A 23,380-nucleotide genomic window follows, 5' to 3' on the forward strand; every position below is an offset into this window, starting at 1 on the left:
CCTTAGTAAATAATCCCCTATGTGTTTTCAGTTGATGTTACTTTATTGCAGTATATTACAGTGTATTGAAGTATATTCAGAATTACTGCGTATCTATTACAGCTTGCCTCCAGATAACTTAAAGGGCACCTACCACCACAAATCTACCTATAAAGGTAGATCGGGTGGTAGGTGAATCAATGGGACGTGAGGATAGCCCTTTTAAGGGCTAATCCTCACGTCCCCGCACTTTTTTGTAAACTTTTATTACCCTAATATGTTAATTTTGTTATGCGGCTACTTGGGCGTGGAGTAGCCGCATCTGAGGTTACTTGAGGCGGCTACTCCACGCCCCGGTAGCCACTTTACTCCTCCTACTCACCATGTTCGGCGCGCAGCTGCTCGTAGCTGCGCGCCCTCGTCCGACGATCCTGCCGTCTGCGCATGCGCAGAACAGCAGGCCCGTGCCTGTGCAGCCCCGGCTTCGGAGCAGTGACCGCGCAGGCGCGGGCCTGCTGTTCTGCGCATGCGCAGACGGCAGGATCGGCGGACGAGGGCGCGCAGCTACGAGCAGCTGCGCGCCGAACATGGTGAGTAGGAGGGGTAAAGTGGCTACCGGGGCGTGGGGTAGCCGCCTCAGATGCGGCTACTCCACACCCCAGTAGCCGCATAACAAAATTAACATATTAGGATAATAAAAGTTTACAAAAAAGTGCGGGGACGCGAGGATTAGCCCTTAAAAGGGCTATCCTCACGTCCCATTGATTCACCTACCACCCGATCTACCTTTATAGGTAGATTTGTGGTGGTAGGTTTCCTTTAAAGATGATGGCTAAGTGTTAAAGCAGTCTAAACCAAAACAATTTTTTGCAGCACATGGGGTGGTTAGGTCTGTAGTAGATTTCAACCTTTTCAACAGTTGAAAATATATAGTTATTGGTGTTACTGATAAGTAGTTTTCTACAAAGAAATTGAGAGTAATTTGGTATATGCAATAATATTCTTCCTACTCCTTTAACAACCAAATTGCTACTTATTCATTTTAAGTTGAATAGATACTGCATACATACAGATACACATAAAGTATGTCTTTATCATAACTCTGGGGTGGGTGGTCGTGTAGCTGGACATGAGCATACTTGGAAGAGAATGTCTGTGCATCTAGTTGGACATGACCATAAAAGAATAAAGAAAAAAGACATACATGTGACCACATATGGGTAGTGAAGAAATGAAGGAATTTACGGCAGCTGGAGGAAAGTTTAACCCTTACATATAAAATCTAAAGACATTTTAAATTGGTAATACATGTTACACTTCAGTGATTCTTTACAAATAAAGGTTAAGCAAATGAAGTTTAACTGATTAATTTGAAGTAGAAGACTGCCTTATATTTTTCTTTTCTTATGTTAGAAATGAAAGTGACAGTAGGCACGGAAAATATTCCTCATGGAAAACATGACCATGTGACTTTCATGTGGACAAAGTAGATAAATCTTGTCATTAAAGTGAGGGTACACACACAAATAAAGGTCATCATGGTGGAGAACACCAAACACCCATGTCAATCCTGTAGTGCCCATTTTGTCTATGAACGATTTTTGGTCCCTCATAAAAAGTACATTTTATTTTCGTCTAAACACCAAAATAAACAGTTTTGACCAAGGGTGCATATTTATTTCTCACTAGGATGTAGGGCAGATGTAGGCTCCTGCTGGCCCATCTCAAACAAATGTGGCAAGATATCTCAATCTTTAATGCTATTATCTCTAAAAGGAAATCAGAATCCAGGATTGTGAACCAAAAACACTGATATACTAGTGTGTGCCCCCCTCTAGCAGAATCTGCTCTTCTTTAAGTTTCCTATGCTCTTGTTTTTAAGAAAAAAAAAAAATGAGCCGGAGGGGCTCCAGGCTTCATAAACACCAATGAAGCCAAGAGCCCCTCAGGCTCATTTGGATAAGGTTAAAAGCCTTCTCTTTGTAAAAAAAAAAAACCCAGAGAATAATAAGCTAAAAGAAGAGCAGATCCCACCAGAGGGGGCACACACCAGTATGTCAGTGTGCTTGGTTTACAATCCTTTATCCTGGTGGTAGATGCCCTTTAAAGTCTGAATGGAATTGTTAGCTCTGGCCTCAAAGGGAATGGTCAAAGGGTAGCCAAATTCAATATAGGTCGAGCAATATATCCCTATCAGAACTGTTTACTGCGCCTCTGTAAATATTCATAAATACTTTGCTACTGGAATACTTTTTACTGCATAAAAATGCTATGTTTCAGAGGGGAAAGGGCATTGCTCTGAAATCATGTGTGACCTCTGCTGTCCGCAGAATGCTCCCTTGTTTTGCCATTGCTACTGTACCTTATAGACTGGAGCACTGCAGTGCTGAGCAGTCAGGGATAAGCACCTCTGACCCATGCACTCAGGCTACATCTAGATGCATGAGCTGGTGCCTGAGACTTGTGATGACAATGCAGGAGCTGATGACATTGATGTAGTGCCAGGAAGATTGTGTGCACAGGGAAGAAGCCTGTGTTCCTATTCCAGGCAGTACTAGGTAAAGCAGCTTTGATGCTCTGCAGTCAGTGTGGGGTTTTTTTTCTGGTCCATCGTCATGCTGACACTGCTCACTTCTTCTTGATTGGATGTTTCCAGGGACTGACTAAGAATACTGATGGTATCTTACAGAGTAGCTCAGCCACATGGATCAGGATTCCTCAATCTCCTTCTTGCTTATTCTATATAATGAGCCCTTATTATAGCATATTCTATTATATGCTGTAGCTGGATGCTCTGGTAGTAAGTACTGCAGGTGGTGACTTGAGTGAAGATTTCCAGCTTGTGTGTGCCCAGTCACCCTGGATGCTCCTGACATGACTGCAGATGCTATTTGTCCAGTAGAAGTAGAGGAGAGATGTCCTGTGTGCCTGTGTGTGGATTCTCTGCTCCTATGGTGAGTGCTGGAATGGTAGGATATGTGCTCAGCTCTGCTGCAGCACATTATATCCCTCTCCTCCTTGTCTCTATGACCTTCATTCATTAGCTCTGGAGGGAAATGTATTGTTATGTAGATTTGACATCTCAGGAATAAAGCTTTTTTTTCTCAGTAATTTAAACCATCACTGCAATAATGTTTTTCATGTCTAGATTAAGCTGTGTGCATGCATTAAAACATTAGCATTATTAAAGAGCGTCATAATGTAACCCATAAAGTACTTTATATGGCTTCTATAAGGGATTTATGATTAATGTCTGCATGGAAGCATATATTTATACCATACCATTACATACATGTATGTGCACACATAGGAGTGTTTACTATCATGTATCTCTCTGCTGTGTTTTTATTTGGGAAAGTAACAATTTTTCATAACATTTTTTATCTTGGTGTTACATCAGGTGAAAACGTGTAATGAAGTGATGCAATTTAAACAAAACTGCAGTAAATTTATGGAATGTAATAGTTAATCTTATCCGTTATGGGAGTGAATTCTGCAGTCAGGAGGTGTGCTGGGCTTTCTCATGACATTACTCAGTAGTCAGTAACACACATGGAATTGTTTTCATGTGACGCAGACCTAGAAGATTACATCATTGCAGTTTACTGGAGAGATGAGGGGAGCTAGGCTAATATTTATGCCCTCCCCTTTGTTCACCATGGTACAACCATCCAGTGTGAGATAGAGGTATAGTAACAAATAATAAAGAATATAAACCATGTATTTATCCTTATTGTGGGAGACCCAGTAAATTCTTAAAAATTAATAATGATTCTATGATTTATGGATGTCATTCAGGTGAACACAAACCTCAACCTGTATTGCTATGCATGAGCACTTCTCCATCTCCAAAATCACTGAAAAGGTAGAGAGATTTATAATCACAGGTTATGGTAGAGATCGGTAACAACCCCTATAGGAGCTGTGATATTTGCCATTAGTAGTCTCAAAACAGAAGAAAAAAAAAAGATTTACATCAAAATTCAATGGAATTTTTTTAGGATATTATATATATTAGTACAGTACTTGCGTAAAATTAATATTATAAAAATCATTAGCTCCTGACAAAATTAAAAATGGAATAATAGTTGGGATATATGGAATATCTGAGGTTAATTTCTTTCAACTGTTTGAGGATATACTATAGAAGTCAGAAAGTTGCAGGTGCCACATCCGGTACCCACACCAAATTGTAGAATAGGAACCCTCTTGCAGCTGCTTTGACATGGCAATGAATATTCTCTCCATTTACTTCTGTAGGGGTTATGAAAAAAGCATAGCTCCCCCAGTAAGATATTTACGCAATATCCAGTGGATACATTTTCCATGAGAAACCCCCCGTTTGATCATAAGTGACGTGATGCATTGGGGTGTAATTGTCTGTGCTATTGTTTAAAGGACTAACGTCTACAAATAAACTCATATGTTTTGAAGCTTTTTAGCTTAAAATAACCAATGGACATTTGTATTTGTAGTTGCAACAGTTTTGGTTTCCAGGGTTGCATATTACAGCAACAGCTGGAGCATGAAAGTGCTGTAATGAGTGCCTTCTGTTACTAATTTATTATTATTACAAAGTACAGTTTACTTTTTTACTTTATTTACCTTTTACCAGCTTTTTCTCAAACAGTTCTTCAAGAGGCATTTACTATGCATTTTTAACAGTTTTTTGGGGAGGAGGCATGTATTAAAGGACATCCAGCATCAGATTTACTGGTCTGATGGTAGATGTCTGCGAATCGGCTAGCGGGACATGAACATGGGGGTATACATTATCAGGCAGTCTTACCTAGAGGCACTTGGGTGATTTAGACCAGAGCGCCTCTGGCTCAATTGAATATTTTTCATTTGAAGTCCTTTTTTATGATAATCTGGCCATTCCAGGACATACAAAAAAAGCAAGGTCATCCCCTAGCCTAGTGATGGCGAACCTTTTAGAGACCAAGTGCCAAAACAACAACCAATATCCACTTATTTACCTAGAAATGCCAACGTGGAATTTTAAGCAGTAAGTTATTGCAAATTTTTACTTCCTCGTCTTTCAATAGTATACAGTATGTCTGCTGAAGCGACAAGTACAGTTGAAAGAAGGAGGACAAATTCAGACAAAATCATTGTTGCTTCTCTCCAGGGTCTCTCTGTACAGTAAGAATGGTGGGTCCAGCAGGATGAGCTCCAAAGATATTGCAGTTCTGTCATCACCTTCTCACTTTTCCCGCAGTTCCAAACCGCCAATGAAGTGTCGCTTTAAGTGAACCTGCCGTATTTTCTATAGTCTCAACTGGAAAACCAACTGAGAATATACCTAAAATTTCCACCAGGTCTAAACAGAGCCAGAGCCTCTTAGTAGATCTGGGATGTTGTTCACCGTTAGGGATATAGTAAGACTATAAGTAAGTTCAGTAATAAGGTAGTGGATATAACAGTTTTACAACAGAGACCCATGATGCTATTCAAAAAGAGACCCATGTTCATAGTTTGACCCCTGTAGACCTTAGCCTAAAAAACCTATGCTGGTAGGCTTGGGCTATGAGGCCTAAGGGAATTTTAACTGATACCTTAAACCTTCATTCTTTACTTATTTTTAATGGAGGTTTGAACGATAGTGTGAACTTAGCCTTACAAGGAGCTTAACAGAAATAATTTACAACAGGTGATTGATCCATGCATTGCCTAATACATTTCAATTGAAATTGGTATTTAAACAGTCCTCCTCATCATGATGTTCATATTTTAACATCATGACGCTTCTTGTGACCTAGGCTACACCTAACAATTGGTTAACAGTGACTCGCCATTATGGGGTTTTAAGCAGGGTGTTTTTGAAAGTGGCCTCTGAATTTGGAAGAGGCCTCTGAGCTTAGAGTGTCACCCTGTGTCATCAGCAGGTTGCAACATAGATGCAGAGAGACTGGAAGATTCACAGAATGGCAAAGAAGTGTCACTGTGAACAATGCCCTGTGGAACCAGATGATAAATGCTACACAATTTCAGTCACATTGTAGGGAGGTGGGAGGAGGTTCAAAACCATTTACATCAGCATAGTATGTGTAATAATAATTCCTTTATTTATATAGCGCTACACAGAGATTTCCAAATCAGTTCCTGTCCCAATGGGGGCTCACAATCTAATCAACCTACCAGTACGTTTTGGTGTGTGGTAGGAAACCGGAGGACCCGGAGGAAACCCAAGCACACACTCTTCCAAACTCGTTGCAGATGTTCAGCTGGATGGGATATGAACCCAGGACCCCAGTGCAGCAAGGCTGTAGTGCTAACCTTTGAGCCACCGTAATAGACAACCGGCAAAATGTACAAGACAACACTACCAGACACTTGAGTCATCTTTTTAAATGGGCCAATCTTTCTGTGCTGTTAACTGATACAAGTCAATTCACACTGAGCTGAGATGATGGATATTGGATATGTCAAGGAGAACATCGTACATTAGCTATTGTCACCAGACAAGCTATTCACAGTGGTGCTAAGGTGTGGGCAGATGTGCCTAGTCATACAACATTGCCCTACAAGCCCAAACTAATTGAATATTATCAGTCATTGTGCCTCTGCATGAACAACACAATTTAATCCTCATGTTCAACAATGTGCAAACTCATCGAAAGTTTCATTATTAGGATATGGCAACTGGAGACCTAAAATGGGGGGGGGGGGGGCTGCATTGTCTCCAGACCCTAATCCCATTGAAAATCTATGGGATCAGACTTATAACTTTGCAACCCAGAACCTCAATGGCCTAAGAGCCATCCTCAAGAAGAGGGGGATGCCATGCCTAGGTAGACAATAACTTGTGAACAGCATAATAAGTTGCGGTCAAGCTACAATTACATGTTATTGAGACCTTTCTGTTGCCTTTGGGGACATAGTGCTCAAACTTGACTTACACAAATGATCATTTTTATGCAGTTTTATTCAGGTAAGAAACATGATTTTAAAATGCATTATTACATTTCGTTGTAACATTTATCTGTAAAATTAGCATTTATACTCATAGTCAGACTTATTTTTGTGTGGCCGTTACTTACGTTACCATACCTCCCAACATTTGGGAAAAGGAAAGAGGGACAAAATGGCGGCACGCGTAGCGTGCCGCGGCGATCCCCCTAAGCCACACCCCCAATCACTCCCTGGCCACGCCCCAAATTTTAGCCATATTAAAAATAATAAAAATCATAATTTAAAAAAAAAAAAAAAAATTATCCTCATAGGGATTTGAACCCAGAACCTGCAGTGTCCATGTACAATAATAACACAGCGCCTCAACCAACTGAGCTATAGCCTCAGTGATTAACAAGTGGAGAATTTTGGTAACTAAGAACTATGACTATATACTGCCTTGGTATATAGGGAGGGATCTTCTCAGATTATTGTAATTATTGAGACTATTATTATTATTATTATTATTATTATTGAGATGATTATTATTATTTTTACCATTATTAATAATCATCTCCATAATAATAAAATAATAATAATAATAGTCTCAATAATTACAATAATAATCTCTGAGAAGATCCCTCTCTATATATCAGTGCATTAGTCTGTGTCACAGTGTAAATGGCAGATAACACTTCTTACTTACCAGAAATCCCCAGCTCTGTATCACTGGGCTTATAGCTCAGTTAGTTAGGCTCCTGTCTATGGTGCAGAGGGTGCCAGGTTCGAATCTCAGCCTGGCCAAAGCTTTATTTAATTTAATTATATAAAGAGCTTGTGTCTGGGGAAGACCTGGAGACCAAATATGGACAGATAGAGATCTGAGCTGATGACGTGGTCCCTGCTCTCTCCACTAAGCCGACACTTCTCTGAAAAGGATTCCCTGCCGATGTCTGTAGAAGCCATTCTGTACTGTGAGTTCAGACTTTCAATGTATTTACTATGCGGACACAGAGCCGGGACACAGCGGGACCTGGGGGGGAAATCCGTGACAATATCATAGCTGCCCGTGACGCGGGGCAGAGGTACGAAAAACGGGAAAATCCCGTCAAAATCGGGACGGTTGGGAGCTATGCGTTACTAATAGAATGAAATAATGTCTGCGGTTTGTGGTTTTATTGCAGAGCTTTGAGCAATGTTGCAGTTGTTACATTTTAATTAGTATTAAGTTCTTTGGATAAGAGAACATTGTATAAATGTAGATGTTTAGCTGTTGTGGCTGAGATCTTTTATTTTACAATGTGTAATACTTTTCTAGGCCTCTGTGGAACACATTATACAATTGCTTAATGTGTCTGTTGAGTGACTGACAGGAGGCTCCTGGGAAATTGCTGTGCCTTCCCTGTTTAATACTAGATTGGTTGCCCTCATAAAGATATGTTCACACAGTTTGCCATGCTTTCGGCTCTGCAGCTTGACTTATCCCTCGTGATTTTGTTTCTTTTTAATTATTGCTATTTTCTCTGCATGGTGAAACAAAGATGTGCAAAAATTATGAGCTAGGTAGGAGGGGTACTAAAATCACACTTTTCCATACCAATAACAATCGTGTACATATAAAGCCCCTTGTTTGCCTTATTCTTATTTAATCTGTGTTTAAATAGTCAACAAGCAAAACAAAAATGTGGCTTTTCAGTAATTTTAGGCAAAAAAAGTTTTTCTTTAAATGTATGTAAATTATTTTCTATTATTTTGAGGATTTTTCAGGAATGTTTTCCTCATTTCTAAAAAAAATTAGAGAATATCTTTTATATTTATTACTATTGGCTAATAGAGGGAGCACATCATGTGTACTGTTGTAATGAAACATGAAAAAACCACATGAAAAACAGATGATTTCTACTTGGTGTGGACATTTTAATGATCTCATGATCAGTGGTCAGAGAGCCTTCACAGTTGCTATTATAGTAACAGGGCCCCCACATTAGCAAATATAGTCAAAGTGCCCCCCACAGTAGCCAATATAGTTGCAAGGCCCCCAAAATAGCAAATGCAGGAACAGTGCCACCACTGTAGACAAAATAGTCACATGGGCTCTGTAGCTAAGATAGGGCCCCCACAGTATCCAATATAGTAACAATGCCCTGATAACAGCCATAAATACCCATTTACTAGGTAACGTGTATTGCTTCTAATGCATGTGCTGCAATCATTTGTCGCTCATTTATCATTTCTATGAGCATTTTACACGTCTACATCCAGTATGTCATTACCGAGAAATCATTCTTCCTTCGTGAGTTCCTATGTATTGTGCTGATAAAGCTGTCACTTTTTCCTTTTACATCATTATGATAACTATTACCTGTTTGTCATTAACTATTCAGAACTGATCCAATAATTGTATTCACCAGTTGACATTGTAAAACTAGAGATGATGTATGAAAAAGTTATATTTTAAATGGAACTTTGAAAAATGTTACAAAATTTCCCATTGGAAAGTAGTGAGGAAACTAAGAATTCTTTTGACAGTCCCACTGTGAGTATTGTGAAGGCATTGCATATGCCTTTGGAGGAATTTTTTTGTAGCATTTTATGGATGTAAAAGGGTGAATGCTAAAAAGAATATTTCATACCATACCTTAGGATACTGGTAGTTTAACTGAGAAAATGTTGGGGACCGTTTTGCATTTTTGTTCTAATCTTCATTTTAATCTTGTGTTCTAGTTGTGTAAATGCATAGTTGTGTGATGCATAAAAGGCCTATGAAAATCCATCACTTGGAATGATCACCCATAGTACATTATGCACTAAAGTAGGGGTCAGGAACCTTTTTGGCTGAGAGAGCCATAAGTGCCACTTATTTTAAAATATAATTCTGCGAGATCTGTACAATGGGGCAGATTTACTTACCCGGTCCATGCGGAGGATTCGGGTCCGGCCGGGATTCACTAAGGTAGTTCCTCCGACATCCACCAGGTGGCGCTGCTGCGCTGAAGTTCCCGAGGCCCGCCGAAATTCACTCAAGTTCACCGGCCTATTCCTAGTGAAGGTAAGTGCAAGTCCCGTGACAACTTTTTTTTTAAATGCGGCGGTTTTTCGGAATCCGTTGGGTTTTCGTTCGGCCACGCCCCCCGATTTCCGTCGCGTGCATGCCAGCGCCGATGCACCACAATCCGATCGCGTGCGCCAAAATCCCGGGGTAATTCAAGGGAAATCGGCGCAAATCGGAAATATTCGGGTAACATGTCGGAGAAACGCGAATCGGGCCCTTAGTAAATGACCCCCAATAAGTTTAAAGGTACACTGACAGAACAACCGCTTCAGCAGTCATTAGTACAGCAAAAAATGTTCCTCCCTGTTGTACTAAGCCACAACTGGACAGAAACAATGGTAATTTGTTGTAAAATAGATAATTTACATTAGGTACATCCAGTAATACATCTACATACAGCCACCAACCCCCCAGTAATACATCTACATACAGCTGCCAACCCCCCAGTAATACATCTACATACAGCTGCCAACCCCCCAGTAATACATCTACATACAGCCGCCAACCCCCCAGTAATACATCTACATACAGCCGCCAACCCCCCAGTAATACATCTACATACAGCCACCAACCCCCAGTACTACATCTACACAGGGTAACATCAATCAACTCCCCCTGCTGATTAACATCACCTGCCTGCCTAGTAGCATCACCCCCCCCCATGCTCAGTAACATCATTCCCCCCCTACCAAGTAACATCACCCCCTGCCTAGTAACATCAATCACCCCCCCTAACAAGTAACATCACCCCTTCGCACAGTAATATCACCCCCCCTAACAAGTAACATCACCCCACCACCCAGTAACATCAATCATCCCCCTCCCTGCCCAGTAACATCACCCCCCCAGTAACATCAATCAACCCCCCACTAAGTAACATCAATCACCCCCCTCCCTGCCCAGTAACATCACCCCCCCCAGTAACATCAATCAACCCCCCACTAAGTAACATCAATCAACCCCCCACAAAGTAACATCACCCCCTGCCCAGTAACATCAATCACCCCCCATGTGGCCTTCCAGGGCGCATGCCCCACACGCCCCCCGTTAATCTGTCCCTGGATAGGAGCCCTGTCTGTGAGCCAGATGCGGCCATCAAAAGAGCCACATCTGGCTTGCAAGCCATAGGTTCCCAACCCCTGTACTGAAGTGATTTACTAATGTTTTACTTTTCTCTTTGCACTATTGTATATTTTAATCAGAATATTTAACCATCCTTGTAAAACAGAAGTATTGATTATGACATAATGTTTTTTCTCCATGTCAGTTCTGCATGATCGGCAGAAGGACACGGTTTGTTTTTAAAGCCAATACTCTCTGATATTGACGCGCCATTAAAATGCTACTGCAGATCCACTTAACGAAAGTCAACAAGCAAAGGGCCTCTGAATGTCACTTCTAGACAGAAGCTGTCAGGCTTTCCAAGCTAATGTGCATTTTTGAAGCAGAAAATAATAGTTACATGTAGATGAATTGAGTTCTCTTTTTTCACAATGTTAGAAATAAAATCACATAATGTACTTTTTTTTTTTTACCAAAGCTGCTGATAGCTCAATATCTGTAGGAAACGTACAGTGTCAGGAGACGTTGTGTATTGCTTGGGTTCTATATTCAGCTGATTGTATTCCTCACCTTGTTCTTAATTCATAATTTATTTCCTTGCAACATGACGTATGCATTAATTCTGTGGTCTGTGAATGTAAGCACCTTGTTTATTACACTGCGTAGTGATCAATAGCACATCGGAGAGCGAGGAGCTCAGCTACTCAGCATGTGCAGCATCAGTGTTTATTTTATGTTCGGCGTGTTACGCTTTTCCTCTAGTAGTCGAGTCTACGTCTGCATAGCTGGGACTGGAATAAGACCTGTAGTGTAAGTTGTCTACCTAAATTGTCAGGATTGTTAAAAAAAGAGTAAGAAAATTATTATTATACAGTTAAGTCATGTGATAATTTAATTATGAATATTGCTGTACAGTTTGAATGTTTGTGTTTTCCGGACTTAAAATATTAACAACATATCCATAGAATAGGTCATCAATGACGCATTAGTTGGAGTATAACAGTAGAGAGTGGCACAGCTCCATTATCTGTGTAGTGGCTGAACCGTGTCATTGCAGTTTAAAGCTGTCTGCTTCCTGTTCTATTCTCTGTTTATCAGCTGCAGAGAACAGCTGATCTTTGGGGTGCTAGCTGCTGTACATTCATGAATCTGTTATTGATGACCCATCCAGGTCAGCAATATTTCTAGCATGGAAAAGCTGTTTAATGGAGTTGCCCATTCATTGATGGTAAATAAGACAAAGTAGCATCCTGCATAAATAATCTGTTGCTTGGTGTGTAATAAAATTGTATGGACATAGATTTTTCAAATAGTGATAATGATGGGGAAGTTTTATGTAAGTGGATACAAATGCATAAATGTTCAGGCACAAACTATACATGATATGTCTTGGGTATACAGTTGTAAGTTCAATTTTGGTTAATAATGTACAAGAGGTTATTAGAAACTGTATGAAAACACTGAGGGGCAGAAATTGATGGTTTTGGAATAGCACAGGAAGACTACCAATTTTTTTTTATGATGTCTGAATAAGGTCTTGGCAGTGAGAGAAACAACTTCATACTGTAATTTCCCAAGGGATCAGAGTTTTTTTTTTGTACTAGAGTTTCACTGAACCTGTAAGGCTATTTGGTATTTATGGTACAATCATCGACAGACATAGTATGGTTAAATATGTTTGTGTATTGTATATGTGTTATTAACTGAAAATATAACCACATTATATTTAGCTTTATTTTTTGATCATAAAAAAAGATAATACATTATTAATCTTTGTTTAAACATCTTTTATGTTTATGCCTCTAAAGTTTATCATGTCTATAGGGACCAGAAAGAGCTTAAACATAGCTCTAAATGTAAAAGGAAAGATGCTATTTCTCCTTGCTGTCCCATAGCTTTAAACTGTGTTGGCATCTTTGGAAATATATGCAAAGTTTTCCAGGATGGGATAAGGAAAACCACGCCTCTTTTAGCTCCCTTGTAAAGCAGTTCCCTTGACATCAAGCGTGACCTACAAGAGGCCTTATGCCATGATGCGGGAATAAAATCAAACCACAACTATTCCTTCTGGAATGGATAGACTGGTTTGGTTTTAATCCCGCATTATGTCATAAGGCCTCTTGTAGGTCATGCTTGATGCCAAGGGAGCCTTACAAGATAGCTAAAAGAGGTGTGCTTTTCCTTATCCCATCCTGGAAAACTTGCATATTTCCCCAGAATCCCCTAGTGGAGCATCCATGGCTATAAGACTCCACACACCTACACGGTGGCCTTAATTGGTAGTCTCGGTAAGGACAACTCTTTCTTTCCGACCCTTGGTATCTTTGGAACATCGGTGTTGGGCCACTATGGTCCCTGCAGACCCAAGAAATTGCATAGATTGTATAATGGGTTTCACATATATTATGCAAATCGAGCAAACCAGGCAGTGGACTTTTGGCAGGTTTCCCTTCCTATTTTGCCCCCTTGTGTGTCCGTATTTCAATAAAGCTTCGGACCAGTGATCCCCCCACCCTCTCCCCTTTCTCCCCACACCCTTTCCCAAATTTACACTTGGTCATTGGCGTAATTGAAATGCCATGTGTGTTTAGTCAGGTTCATTGACCGAGCAGTGTGTAAGTGTAGCATTATTATTATATTCCTGTGTTAATGCTAAGAGTGAATCTTAATTTATTATATATTGTGTTGTCTGTGCTGTGATGCAGTATATGGTGTTTGTAATTTGACTTATGGTCTTTCAATAAATATTGTGTAATGGGTAAATCACCAGCAACACTTCCCTCTCTGCAGTTCAAAGGTGAATATTACATGAAAAGCACAGGTATCAAATATAATGCCCACAGCCTTTTGTTATCTGGCTTGGTTCTGGCTTCCTGCCCCTATGCCAGTGATGGCGAACGTTTTGGGGACAGAGTGCCCAAGCTACAACCAAAACCCACTTGTATCCTGCAAAGTGCCAACATGACAATTTAAGCAGTAACTTATTTAGCCCTGCTGTATCACAGGTTTTAAATGTATCGGTCTCCTGAGTTCACCAATACAATAGAAAGATGGAGAAATTTGAATTGTAGCTTCCCTCCAGGGTCTTCTGAAGAGGAAAAATCAGGAGACCCAGAGCAGGAGCTCCAATGACAATCCATCTCTGTCCACACCTTCTAGCTCCTCCTGCAGTCCTGGCAGCCAAGGATGTTGCTTTAAAATAGCACTGAAAATGGCACATTCTGGGCTGTATTGGAGCACAGTAGAAAGCCTTGAGTCATATATGGCAAACTCTGTGTTGGGGTGAGGGCTTGGGTGCCCACAGAAAGGGCTCTGAGTTTCACCTCTGGCACCCGTGCCATAGGTTCGCCACCACTGGCCTATGCCTTGCTGGATTGGAGAGCAGCATAGGGTCAGGGTAACTCTGATACTCTCTTTCTGCACCCCACAAGCTACAGCAGCCTTGTTCTTCTAAATTCCTGTTTCATTAAATCACATATACCAGCTTCAGAACTGGCACATGCACATGGTTCAGTCACAGTCAGAGACTCCTCCTTGGAGTCAGTTAGAGAGAGACAGAGTGAGTAGCACATGTCAGTGCTGCCACAGATATCAATCCCAGGAGCTTCCAGTCCCTCAGGCCTACTGCCTGGTACACAGGACAATTCTGGAGACTCAATCCCAGAACTGCAGCTTCCTCCCCTTGGGCACAGTTCTCCCTGAACCATCCCAGCCTGCATCTACTATCAGGCTGCATACACCATTCCTGCCGACCCCTCTCCATGACCACTCCAACAACAAAGAACCTGCTGTTCACCGGTCATGGCCATTGCCTGCTGTTCAATAAAGAACTGTAAGTTGATTTGCACAATGTTGCCTCTGTCTGATCCCTGGATAAGGCTGTCTACCACCATGGGCTTCCCCATCCATCATCCTACAGACACCTCAGGGGTTGCCCCAGGGAGAAACCAGCACATCAGCCTCTCCCTCCTTATTTATTGCACACACTGCCTGCTGGAGACCTGCCAGGCTGTAGGTCAGCCCTCCGGTCCCCATACCAAGCACCGTGACCATAGCATGCCCAAGGCCGCACTAGCCAGCCACTCTGGTATTCTGGACCCAAGCAGCCTCCAGGCCCACAAGAAAAGGCTAGGCCCTGGTGGGGGATGTTGCAAAGGGCAGATACCCCAGAGGACACACACACCAGTATTTCTGTGATCTTGGTTTGCTATCCTTCATCCTGGTGGTAGATGCCCTGTAAGGCGACAACAAGGCCATTGTAAACCCCAGCGTAAATGTGTTGGATGTACAAGATTCCAATCATGCTGCATGATGCTCCTGTTACAACAACAACCAAAGTTGTTAATGACCTTCCCAGCAATATAACCCCTTTGATATCATGGCCAATGCATCTGTAGGGTTTATTTGAGTATTGCTAGCATTGGCCTTTCTTCTTGCAATCTGATCATGCAGGGGATGGGGTATTTGTCCAGGATGCTCGATGTGTGGCTTGTCATATGCAACCTTGTCATAGCTCGCCTAGGGGTAACGCAACTGAGGTTGTTATGCAGTTTAAAGGAACCCTACCACCTCGAATCTACCTATTAAGGTAGATCCGGTGGCAGGTGCCTCTAATGTATGTAAGGATAGCCCTTTTTAGGGATAATCCTTTACTCCACTATATAATTTATTATCTTTAATTGGGAAATGCACAATCTTGGCTCTGAGGCCTGAGCAACTGTGCATGCACAGAACTCCGGTTTCACGGATGAGTGCGGGCAGCTTCTCGTAACTGCACGCGGAAGCTTTCTGGTAGGAGGATCAAACAGGCTACTGGGGTGTGGAGTAGCCTCGTCGTGTAGCCTCAGCTCCAGTTACTCCACGCCCCAGTAGCCTCTTTAGAAAATTAGCATATTCCCTGATTAAAGATAATAAAAGATATAGTGGAGTAAAGGATTATCCTTAATAGGCTATCCTTACATAGATTAGATGCACCTACCACCGGATCTACCTTAAACAGGTAGATCCGTGGTGATAGGTTTCCTTTAACCAACTAGACAAAGTGTATGGTCTCAAACTGAAAAACATATTAGTTAGTAAAAAAAATATAGATTTTTCTCTAGATTTCAGATCCCTTACAGTCAGATTGATCAAACAACAACCTGCTACTGGGAAGTCATTGGCACATGGTGGGTTACTTATTCGAGCCAATGAACATTTATTGATTTCAGTGGAAAACTGCTGTCTTCAAGATCCAAAATCTGATTGTAATACTGGCAGTGGGCTCAGCATGTCACAGATAGATGTCTTACAGAGGGTAAGATAAACAACATAAGCACTTTACACATGGCAGGGGACATAGCTATATATTCTATATATATTATGTTTTGTTGGTTTAGGGGCATGTGCTCTCACTGGTGGGAGTTGTCAACTATAACTGCCATTATTTATGGATCAATATTGAAGCAGTGCCATTTGTATCCATAGACTACATACAATATGACCCACAGTTCAGGGCTTGTACCCCTGAGTAGACATGAGGTCAGTCTCCTCTGCTCACTTGCTTGCATCATTACCAGATTTCTCCTCAAAGTTCTCTACTTAACTTTGCTCTCGATTCCATACAATAATCAGTATCTGAATCTCCAGTTTATTTTTATAAAATGAATGAACATTTACATCTGTATCACATAGGAATAGACAGAGACTGTGACCCGATGGTTTTAATGCTACCGTGTATACATTGTTCCATATTCAAGTTTCTTCCATTGCACATTCATAGCCTCTCAAAATTCATTCATTCATTTTCCTTTCAAAGTAGAATTCTGGGTTGCAAATCCAAAACTTGATAAAAAAGTGTATAGGAACACTTTATTTGTGCAAACATTTTTTGACAGTGAAACTTAAATCCATATCAGTGGGATAAAGGAATATAGACACAGGAGAACTCATAAATAACTTCACTGCACAAGTGCTGAGGGAGTAGGGGGAGAGAGTGTAACAGTCTGTAAAGTCAGATCACAAAAGGGCTAAAGCATCCCCTCAGTCTCTTTGGAACAATTTTAAAGGACATCTACCACCAGGATGAAAAATATGTGAACCTGACACTGACATACTGATGTGTGCCCAATCTGGCAGGAACTGCTTTTCTTTTAGCCTTTTATTCCATGGTTTTTACAAAAAAGGCTTTTAAAATCATGCAAATAAGCCTGAGGGGCTCCAGGCTTCATTGGTGGCAATGGAGCCCCTTTAGGATCATCTGCATAATTGTTAAAGGGGGCACACATCTGCATGTGAATATGCTTGGTTTATAATCCTGGTGGTAGATGTCCTTTAAAAGTGGATTTTAGAAGGAGGGAGGCCATGGATAACACATTTAAGAAAATTACCACAGTCACAGTGCCTGGATCTATGAGGAAGTACCTATGGTTTATCATGATGGATTTTGATGGTAGATTTCCTTCAAAAGATTTTTTTGTCAACTGTAACCATAATTATATTTTTATCTTCTCTATTGGATGTTACAAAAAGAAACGGTCAATAAACAGAAGAAGATTAGAAAAAGAGAATCTTAAAAAAAAATGCTTCCAAAGTGCCTACTTCCGATGAGAGTCGCTTTAAATTAAGTAAATCAATGTATTTACTGGCTTAGTAAATATATGGCTGGTCAAGGCTAACAGGAAGCCTTACATCAGCATGACTAAACAGTTTACAATGTTCAGTAAATCTCTATTAGGACTTGTTGTAGACTCAGCTCATCGTGCTGCTGTGCAGGCATTAGTTGTGGCTTTGGCTGAGCAATAAAACTACCGGTACTGAAAATATATGAAGTTCCTAAAGTAATTGTCACTATTGTCATGATATAATTTTAGCAGGGTAGAAAAAACTATGATGAATTTGTTTACTTAATATGTAAGTTATAACTAGTTTATGATGGTAGGTCATTACTGATGTGTTTTCAGCCATTATACTACTAGTGAGCCCTTATACTACTTTTGGCCACTTTTGGCCATACAATGTTCATTTTTCATAAAGGGTAGCTGTTTTTAACAAAATGTCAAATACTATCTCCAGTTTTTACTGTAGTCTTATGTTATCATTATGTGTTAAGGTCTATTCCCTCAACAATTCCATCACATGACATCAGCAAGAGATTATGACGTTCAAGCGCCATATTAAAAGTTTCACATTTTATATTTCCTTTAAAATCTGATGGTACAAGAGATGGACAAAGCCTATGCTTTTTGAGTTTGAAAATAGCCAATCCATGCCTTGGACTAAGAATGATTTTCATACTCTGGATGATTTGTCCATCTCTCAGGCCATAAGATTTTAAAGGAAAAATAAAGTCTGATGCTTTTAATACGGTGCCAGGATTTCCTAATCACTTTCTCATGTGACTCCCCTACAGTCCGGCAGGTTTCCTGGTGCTCGGTTGCTCTATACATAGGACGGTATTAGTCCTTGGTTTGATTTGGTCGAAAACCACTGAAGACCTGCACCCTTTCTGCATTACTAGTATTCTGCTGTGTTGTTCTTTGAATGCTATTGTTACATAGTTAATTATGTATATTTTCCCTCCTTAGGAATAAGTATATCCATTCATGGGTCTAAAAATCAACTGGAGATTCATCAAAGGAAAAGTGTGGCAAATAATTCTGTGCCGAACGATCACATAGTGGTTAGACATTCCTCTCTCCCACCCCTCAGAAGGGCAATAAGGATGGAGGCTTCATCTTCTGGCAAGTGCGCACTCTCAAATGGAAACACAGAGATTCATTATCCAGGTAGAAATTCTTCTTTTTCTAACTTCTGAGAATGGGCAATTGTAAAGAGTGAATTTGCATAAGAAGATCCCTTGTAGATTATTTCATTAAAATGTAAAATATGCAAATACAGATTGTATAATATGCAACTACACATAATACAAAGACTTGTATAAACTCATAAACCTTAATAATCTATTGAAGAAATATGTTCCTGTGCATCAAAGGTTTAATTATACTTTAAAGTCATAGAATGATTGAATGCGATTGAATGATTGAATTCTTAAATTTCAATCCCCTAGTGATGTTTACACAAAATCATTTTTAACCCCTTTTACTTAATTTTATTGCTGTTTTAGCTCCTATCACTCCCGAGGCTGGTAATTTTAAAATTCCAAAATGTGGGCCGGGACTCTCTAACCAGATACTTCATGATTCCTCTAGTTCTGTGTGCCGACAACGTGGTTACATTATCAGGGTCCAGGTTTATATACACTTTCATTTAGCTTCTAAACTTTTACTAGTTTTTGACACTTAGATACAGTGGAGGATCCTCATATAGGCAGTACCTTTGGTTTCTGAGGGGCCCACACCCGCCCATACTTAGGCCCCATATAAAGATTCACCATGAGTCTTTTAAAAAAAATCTATACTCACCTCAGGCTTCTTCTTTTCAGCCCCGTGGCTCCGTCTTCTCCTTCCGGTCTGGACACGCACACCATAATGTGACAGTGTCACGACCATGGGACGTCATAGTGTGTGCACCACACGGGCAAGAAGAGGAGAAGACGGAGCCACTTGGGCTGGGAAGAAGAAGCCAAAGGTGAGTATAGAGGTTTTTTTTTTCAAGAAAACCTGTGGACAGTCTGTAAAGCGGGGCCCTGCTGTAGACATGAAGAAGGGGGCATCTGCTGTTGACATTTCCTTAAAGGGGCATCTACAGTGGACATTTCTTTAAAGGGGGCTCTGCTGTGGACATTTCATTAATGGGGGCCTCTGCTGTGAACATGAGTAAGGTAAGGCAGCTGCTGGACATTTTATTAGAGTAGCTGCTGCAAATTTTTTTTGTGGTAAAATTACAGTATGAGGGGGTAGTTTAGCTGCATAGCGCACAGAGGCAGGGGTAGCAGTCCACATCTCCTACACTTTCTGGGAGATCTAGCCTGGATGGTAGTCGGGGTGGATGGTTTCATGCAGTTAGGAAATGTGATTGGCTTTCCTAAATAGATGGGTTATAAGAGCATGTTTGAAGTGCATCTTTAAATTACTTTTATGAACAGTGCAAAACTAAAGATATAGAGTAAATGGAGTAGTACTTAAGTCCTAACATCCCAGCATATGTTTTTTGGATGCTAGGGGGGGACTAGTCATGTGAACAGCCAATCGGCACATGGAACACTTAATCCGCCACTTCATATATAGAGAGATGAGACAGATCAGAGATGATGACATCCATGAGATGCATATAACACACGATTACATTCTCTGCTATATCTCAGCCATAACATACACTGTCTGCTCTGCTGTGTATCCCTCCCCACCCTTGGACAAAGACCTTATCTATCTGTAGCTTGTAGATTTACTCTCCTCAGGCTTCTGTTTGTGTGAGCTCATACTGGAATACAAGGGTGGGGGCTGGAGGCAGAGAGGAGCTCAGTGCAGTGTCAGACAGGAGATCAAAATGTACTGCCTGACCCTAGACTTCTGATTTAGGGTCAGATCCAGGGGCAATTGAAACTGTGTATACCAGGACTGATAGAATCAGGTTGGAATTAGAGAATGTGTTATGAGTATATTTAAGAATCTTGTCTTTGTGGGAATACTTCTTTAATGTAATTGCAGTATTGGTTTATAAGCCCCAGTTAATGCCTCCTGAGAGTTCACAGACCTATTGTTTTTCAGAATGCAACGTTTAGGTTAGCGTTTTGGTTACACTATACTGTTGTATATAATACAATAGTTCTATTTCTTTCTAGGTGTAAAAGACATAAATATATTCTTTGATGACTTGGAAGCCGCAAACAGTCCCTCAAAAGATGATGATTCTCTGCTTCATGCTGGTAATTTGACAAGTATGTCAGACGAAGTCAGCAGATTAGACGCAGAAGGAGAGGTAAAAAGTTCACTTTACTAAGGATATATCTAATAGTGGTTATAAATGGTTGGAGATGGGAATGAATGCAGTCTGTTTACGTTTATATATGAGCTGTACCGAGCCTTTGATCTTAGATTTAGAGGGGGCCTTGGTTTGGACTCTGGAGTACCTTAGAACTTAGTGCTTAGAACTCATTACTGTGGGGCACATTTACTAAGAATATGAGAAACTGCAATAAAAGTGCCCTGTGTATAATGCAGGGTGCACCAGATTCATTAAGAACATGCACCAGGAATCATGAATCTGTCTCTTCCCTGCACTGGCCCGACAGAGTTCACCAACTTTTTTTGGTGCACCTTTAACATAGAGCGTGCCACAGACCTTGCATGTTAAATACGGCGCACTGTCCGACTGAGCCCCGGAACGCCCCCTGATTTGTGTCACATGGTGGCTAGCACAACTGCACTACAAAACAGTTGCGTTGCAGACACTTCTTAAATACCTATACAAGCAGTTTACACCTAAAAGAACGTGCAAAGTCCACCAGAAAACAGACGCACAGCCCTTAGTAAATGTGCCCCTGTATGTTTCATCTGTTATTCCTCCTGAAAATACAGTACATGAATAAGTTGACAAGTGGGTGTTACCATTCACCATTTCAATAGGGTATTTCTACAGAGTCACTGAATAGAAAATGACAGATCCCATTAAAAATAGGGAGAAGACAACTACCGGTAGTTCAGTTTGAGGGGAAAAAACAGAAGTCAAAATTGTGACATTATGGGAAATGCAAACACTTACTAAAACAGATATGTCAAGTGAGGTGACAGATTATCTGTAAATAGTACTTATTATACAATAAATCTGAAAATAGGCTTAAACAGTTGTATAATAGCGCCAGGCACAGCTTCTATTGTATCTGTCAGTCCTCTGTATCTTCAGCTGGAGCTTTGCAATGTTTTCTAGGCAGTTTACAAGTTACCCTGAGGCTGTACTAGCCTTACATTGTCACAAATAAGATACGTTCAAACGGGAATTCCTTAAAGCTGTTCCGTTTTATCGCTTCACATGGTACCAGACACAGGTGTACACAGACACATCCAACTATTCACTTGGTTTCTAAACCTCAATCTTTATGAAGAAACTTGAGCTATATGATTATTTTTTTGCCATTTTTTTCCAGCTCTGCTCATTATTTTCACATCACTTTGAGGCTCAGCAGATTTTCTCATAAGAGGACAGAGTGCAGTTATTTTAAGGAATCTGCCAGCTCATACTTATTGTGGAGCCTTTAAAAGGATATTGAACAATGAAAAAAGAGATATTCTTTCAGAATGGTAAACTTCAAAGCAGTGGCGTAACAAGACCCTAGTGGGCCCCGCTGCAAACTAAGAATGGGGGCTCCCAATGTACCTAAACCTTCGCTGCCGGCCCCATCCCACACGTAATACTTCAGAATACACCAAATGTATACACTCCACAGACATATACACACATACACTACATATGCATAACACATATATAAACACAGCACCTTGTATACTCTACACACACTATGCATATGATACACATATAAATACACACACACCTTATAGAAGAAACACTCAAATATAGGTACACAAAAATATATCCCCACATACCTGTACAATACTAATAATATTGTAGTAATGAATACACCACATACATAAACTTAAAACAGCTGGGAATATACTGCGGGGCACATACAGTGGGGTAAACTGCATGTCGTGTATTGTTCACAAACACTTCATTAATACATGTGCAAGCAATTTTACATATTTATGTGCCACATTTATTAAAGGTTTTAGACAGTTATTTGCACTTTTTTTACTAGAATGACAAAAGGGGCATGATGCCAAAAAAGAAGACATTTTTGCCACCGTTTTCTGGATTAAACTAGACCAACTGTTAGATGGAGTGATGTATGACTCCACAGTCTTATACTAAGCCAGATTCATTATCCAGCAGTATACTGGATAAATCTGGGGCAGTGTAAGACTGACTCTAGACTAATTGTGCACTGTTCTACTAGGCGACAATTTTGATAAACCTTCCAGATGGTGTCTCTGAACTCAGTACCTGCTTTAGATATATCTGACAATATAATTTTTCTAACTTTAAGATGGCAAAAGACAAAGTAAATATTCCAATGTCTTCCAATCATTAATGGTGTGTTCTCTTAGATTCCCAGCATGCCAGAGAAGAACAGAACAAATGGACTGTTTTTCAATGATGGGAAATGTCGTATTGACTACATACTGGTGTACAGAAAATCAAGCCCCCACTCCGAAAAACGAGAGGTTTTCGAAAGAAACATTAGGGCAGAAGGACTGCAGATGGAGAAAGAGGTGACATTTATTTTATTTGTATTCAATATTCATAGCTGCATTCTGTTTTGTAGTGATTAAAGAACTCCAGGTAAACCCTATTATACTGGTCACACTGAATCTCAGAGGCATATTTTACAGTGAACAAAGATCTTGGTCTTAGAACTAGAAATGTCCCATATATATGCAGCATATATGCAGCAGAAGC

The 23,380-nt window shown here is 40.5% G+C and overlaps 1 protein-coding gene across 5 annotated transcripts in view; it reads left to right on the forward strand.

The window, feature by feature from the left end:
* Window positions 1–23,380, forward strand: part of ANO4 (anoctamin 4) — a 130,444-nt gene that overhangs the window by 26,058 nt on the left and 81,006 nt on the right. Inside the window, exons 1-4 of one of the 5 annotated variants that reach the window (XM_072146360.1) lie at window positions 2,416–2,537; window positions 18,553–18,753; window positions 20,709–20,845; window positions 23,029–23,193. In XM_072146360.1, the coding sequence (XP_072002461.1) occupies window positions 18,690–18,753; window positions 20,709–20,845; window positions 23,029–23,193 (366 nt within the window). In that variant the 5' untranslated portion in view covers window positions 2,416–2,537; window positions 18,553–18,689. Of the gene's footprint in view, window positions 1–2,415; window positions 2,538–2,578; window positions 2,934–16,444; window positions 16,508–18,552; window positions 18,754–20,708; window positions 20,846–23,028; window positions 23,194–23,380 lie in introns of those variants that run through there. The other 4 variants (XM_072146358.1, XM_072146359.1, XM_072146357.1 and 1 more) reach the window with 4 other exon arrangements.

The sequence above is a fragment of the Engystomops pustulosus genome, chromosome 4 (assembly GCF_040894005.1).
Source record: "Engystomops pustulosus chromosome 4, aEngPut4.maternal, whole genome shotgun sequence".
In the NCBI taxonomy this organism is placed as follows: Eukaryota; Metazoa; Chordata; class Amphibia; order Anura; family Leptodactylidae; genus Engystomops; species Engystomops pustulosus.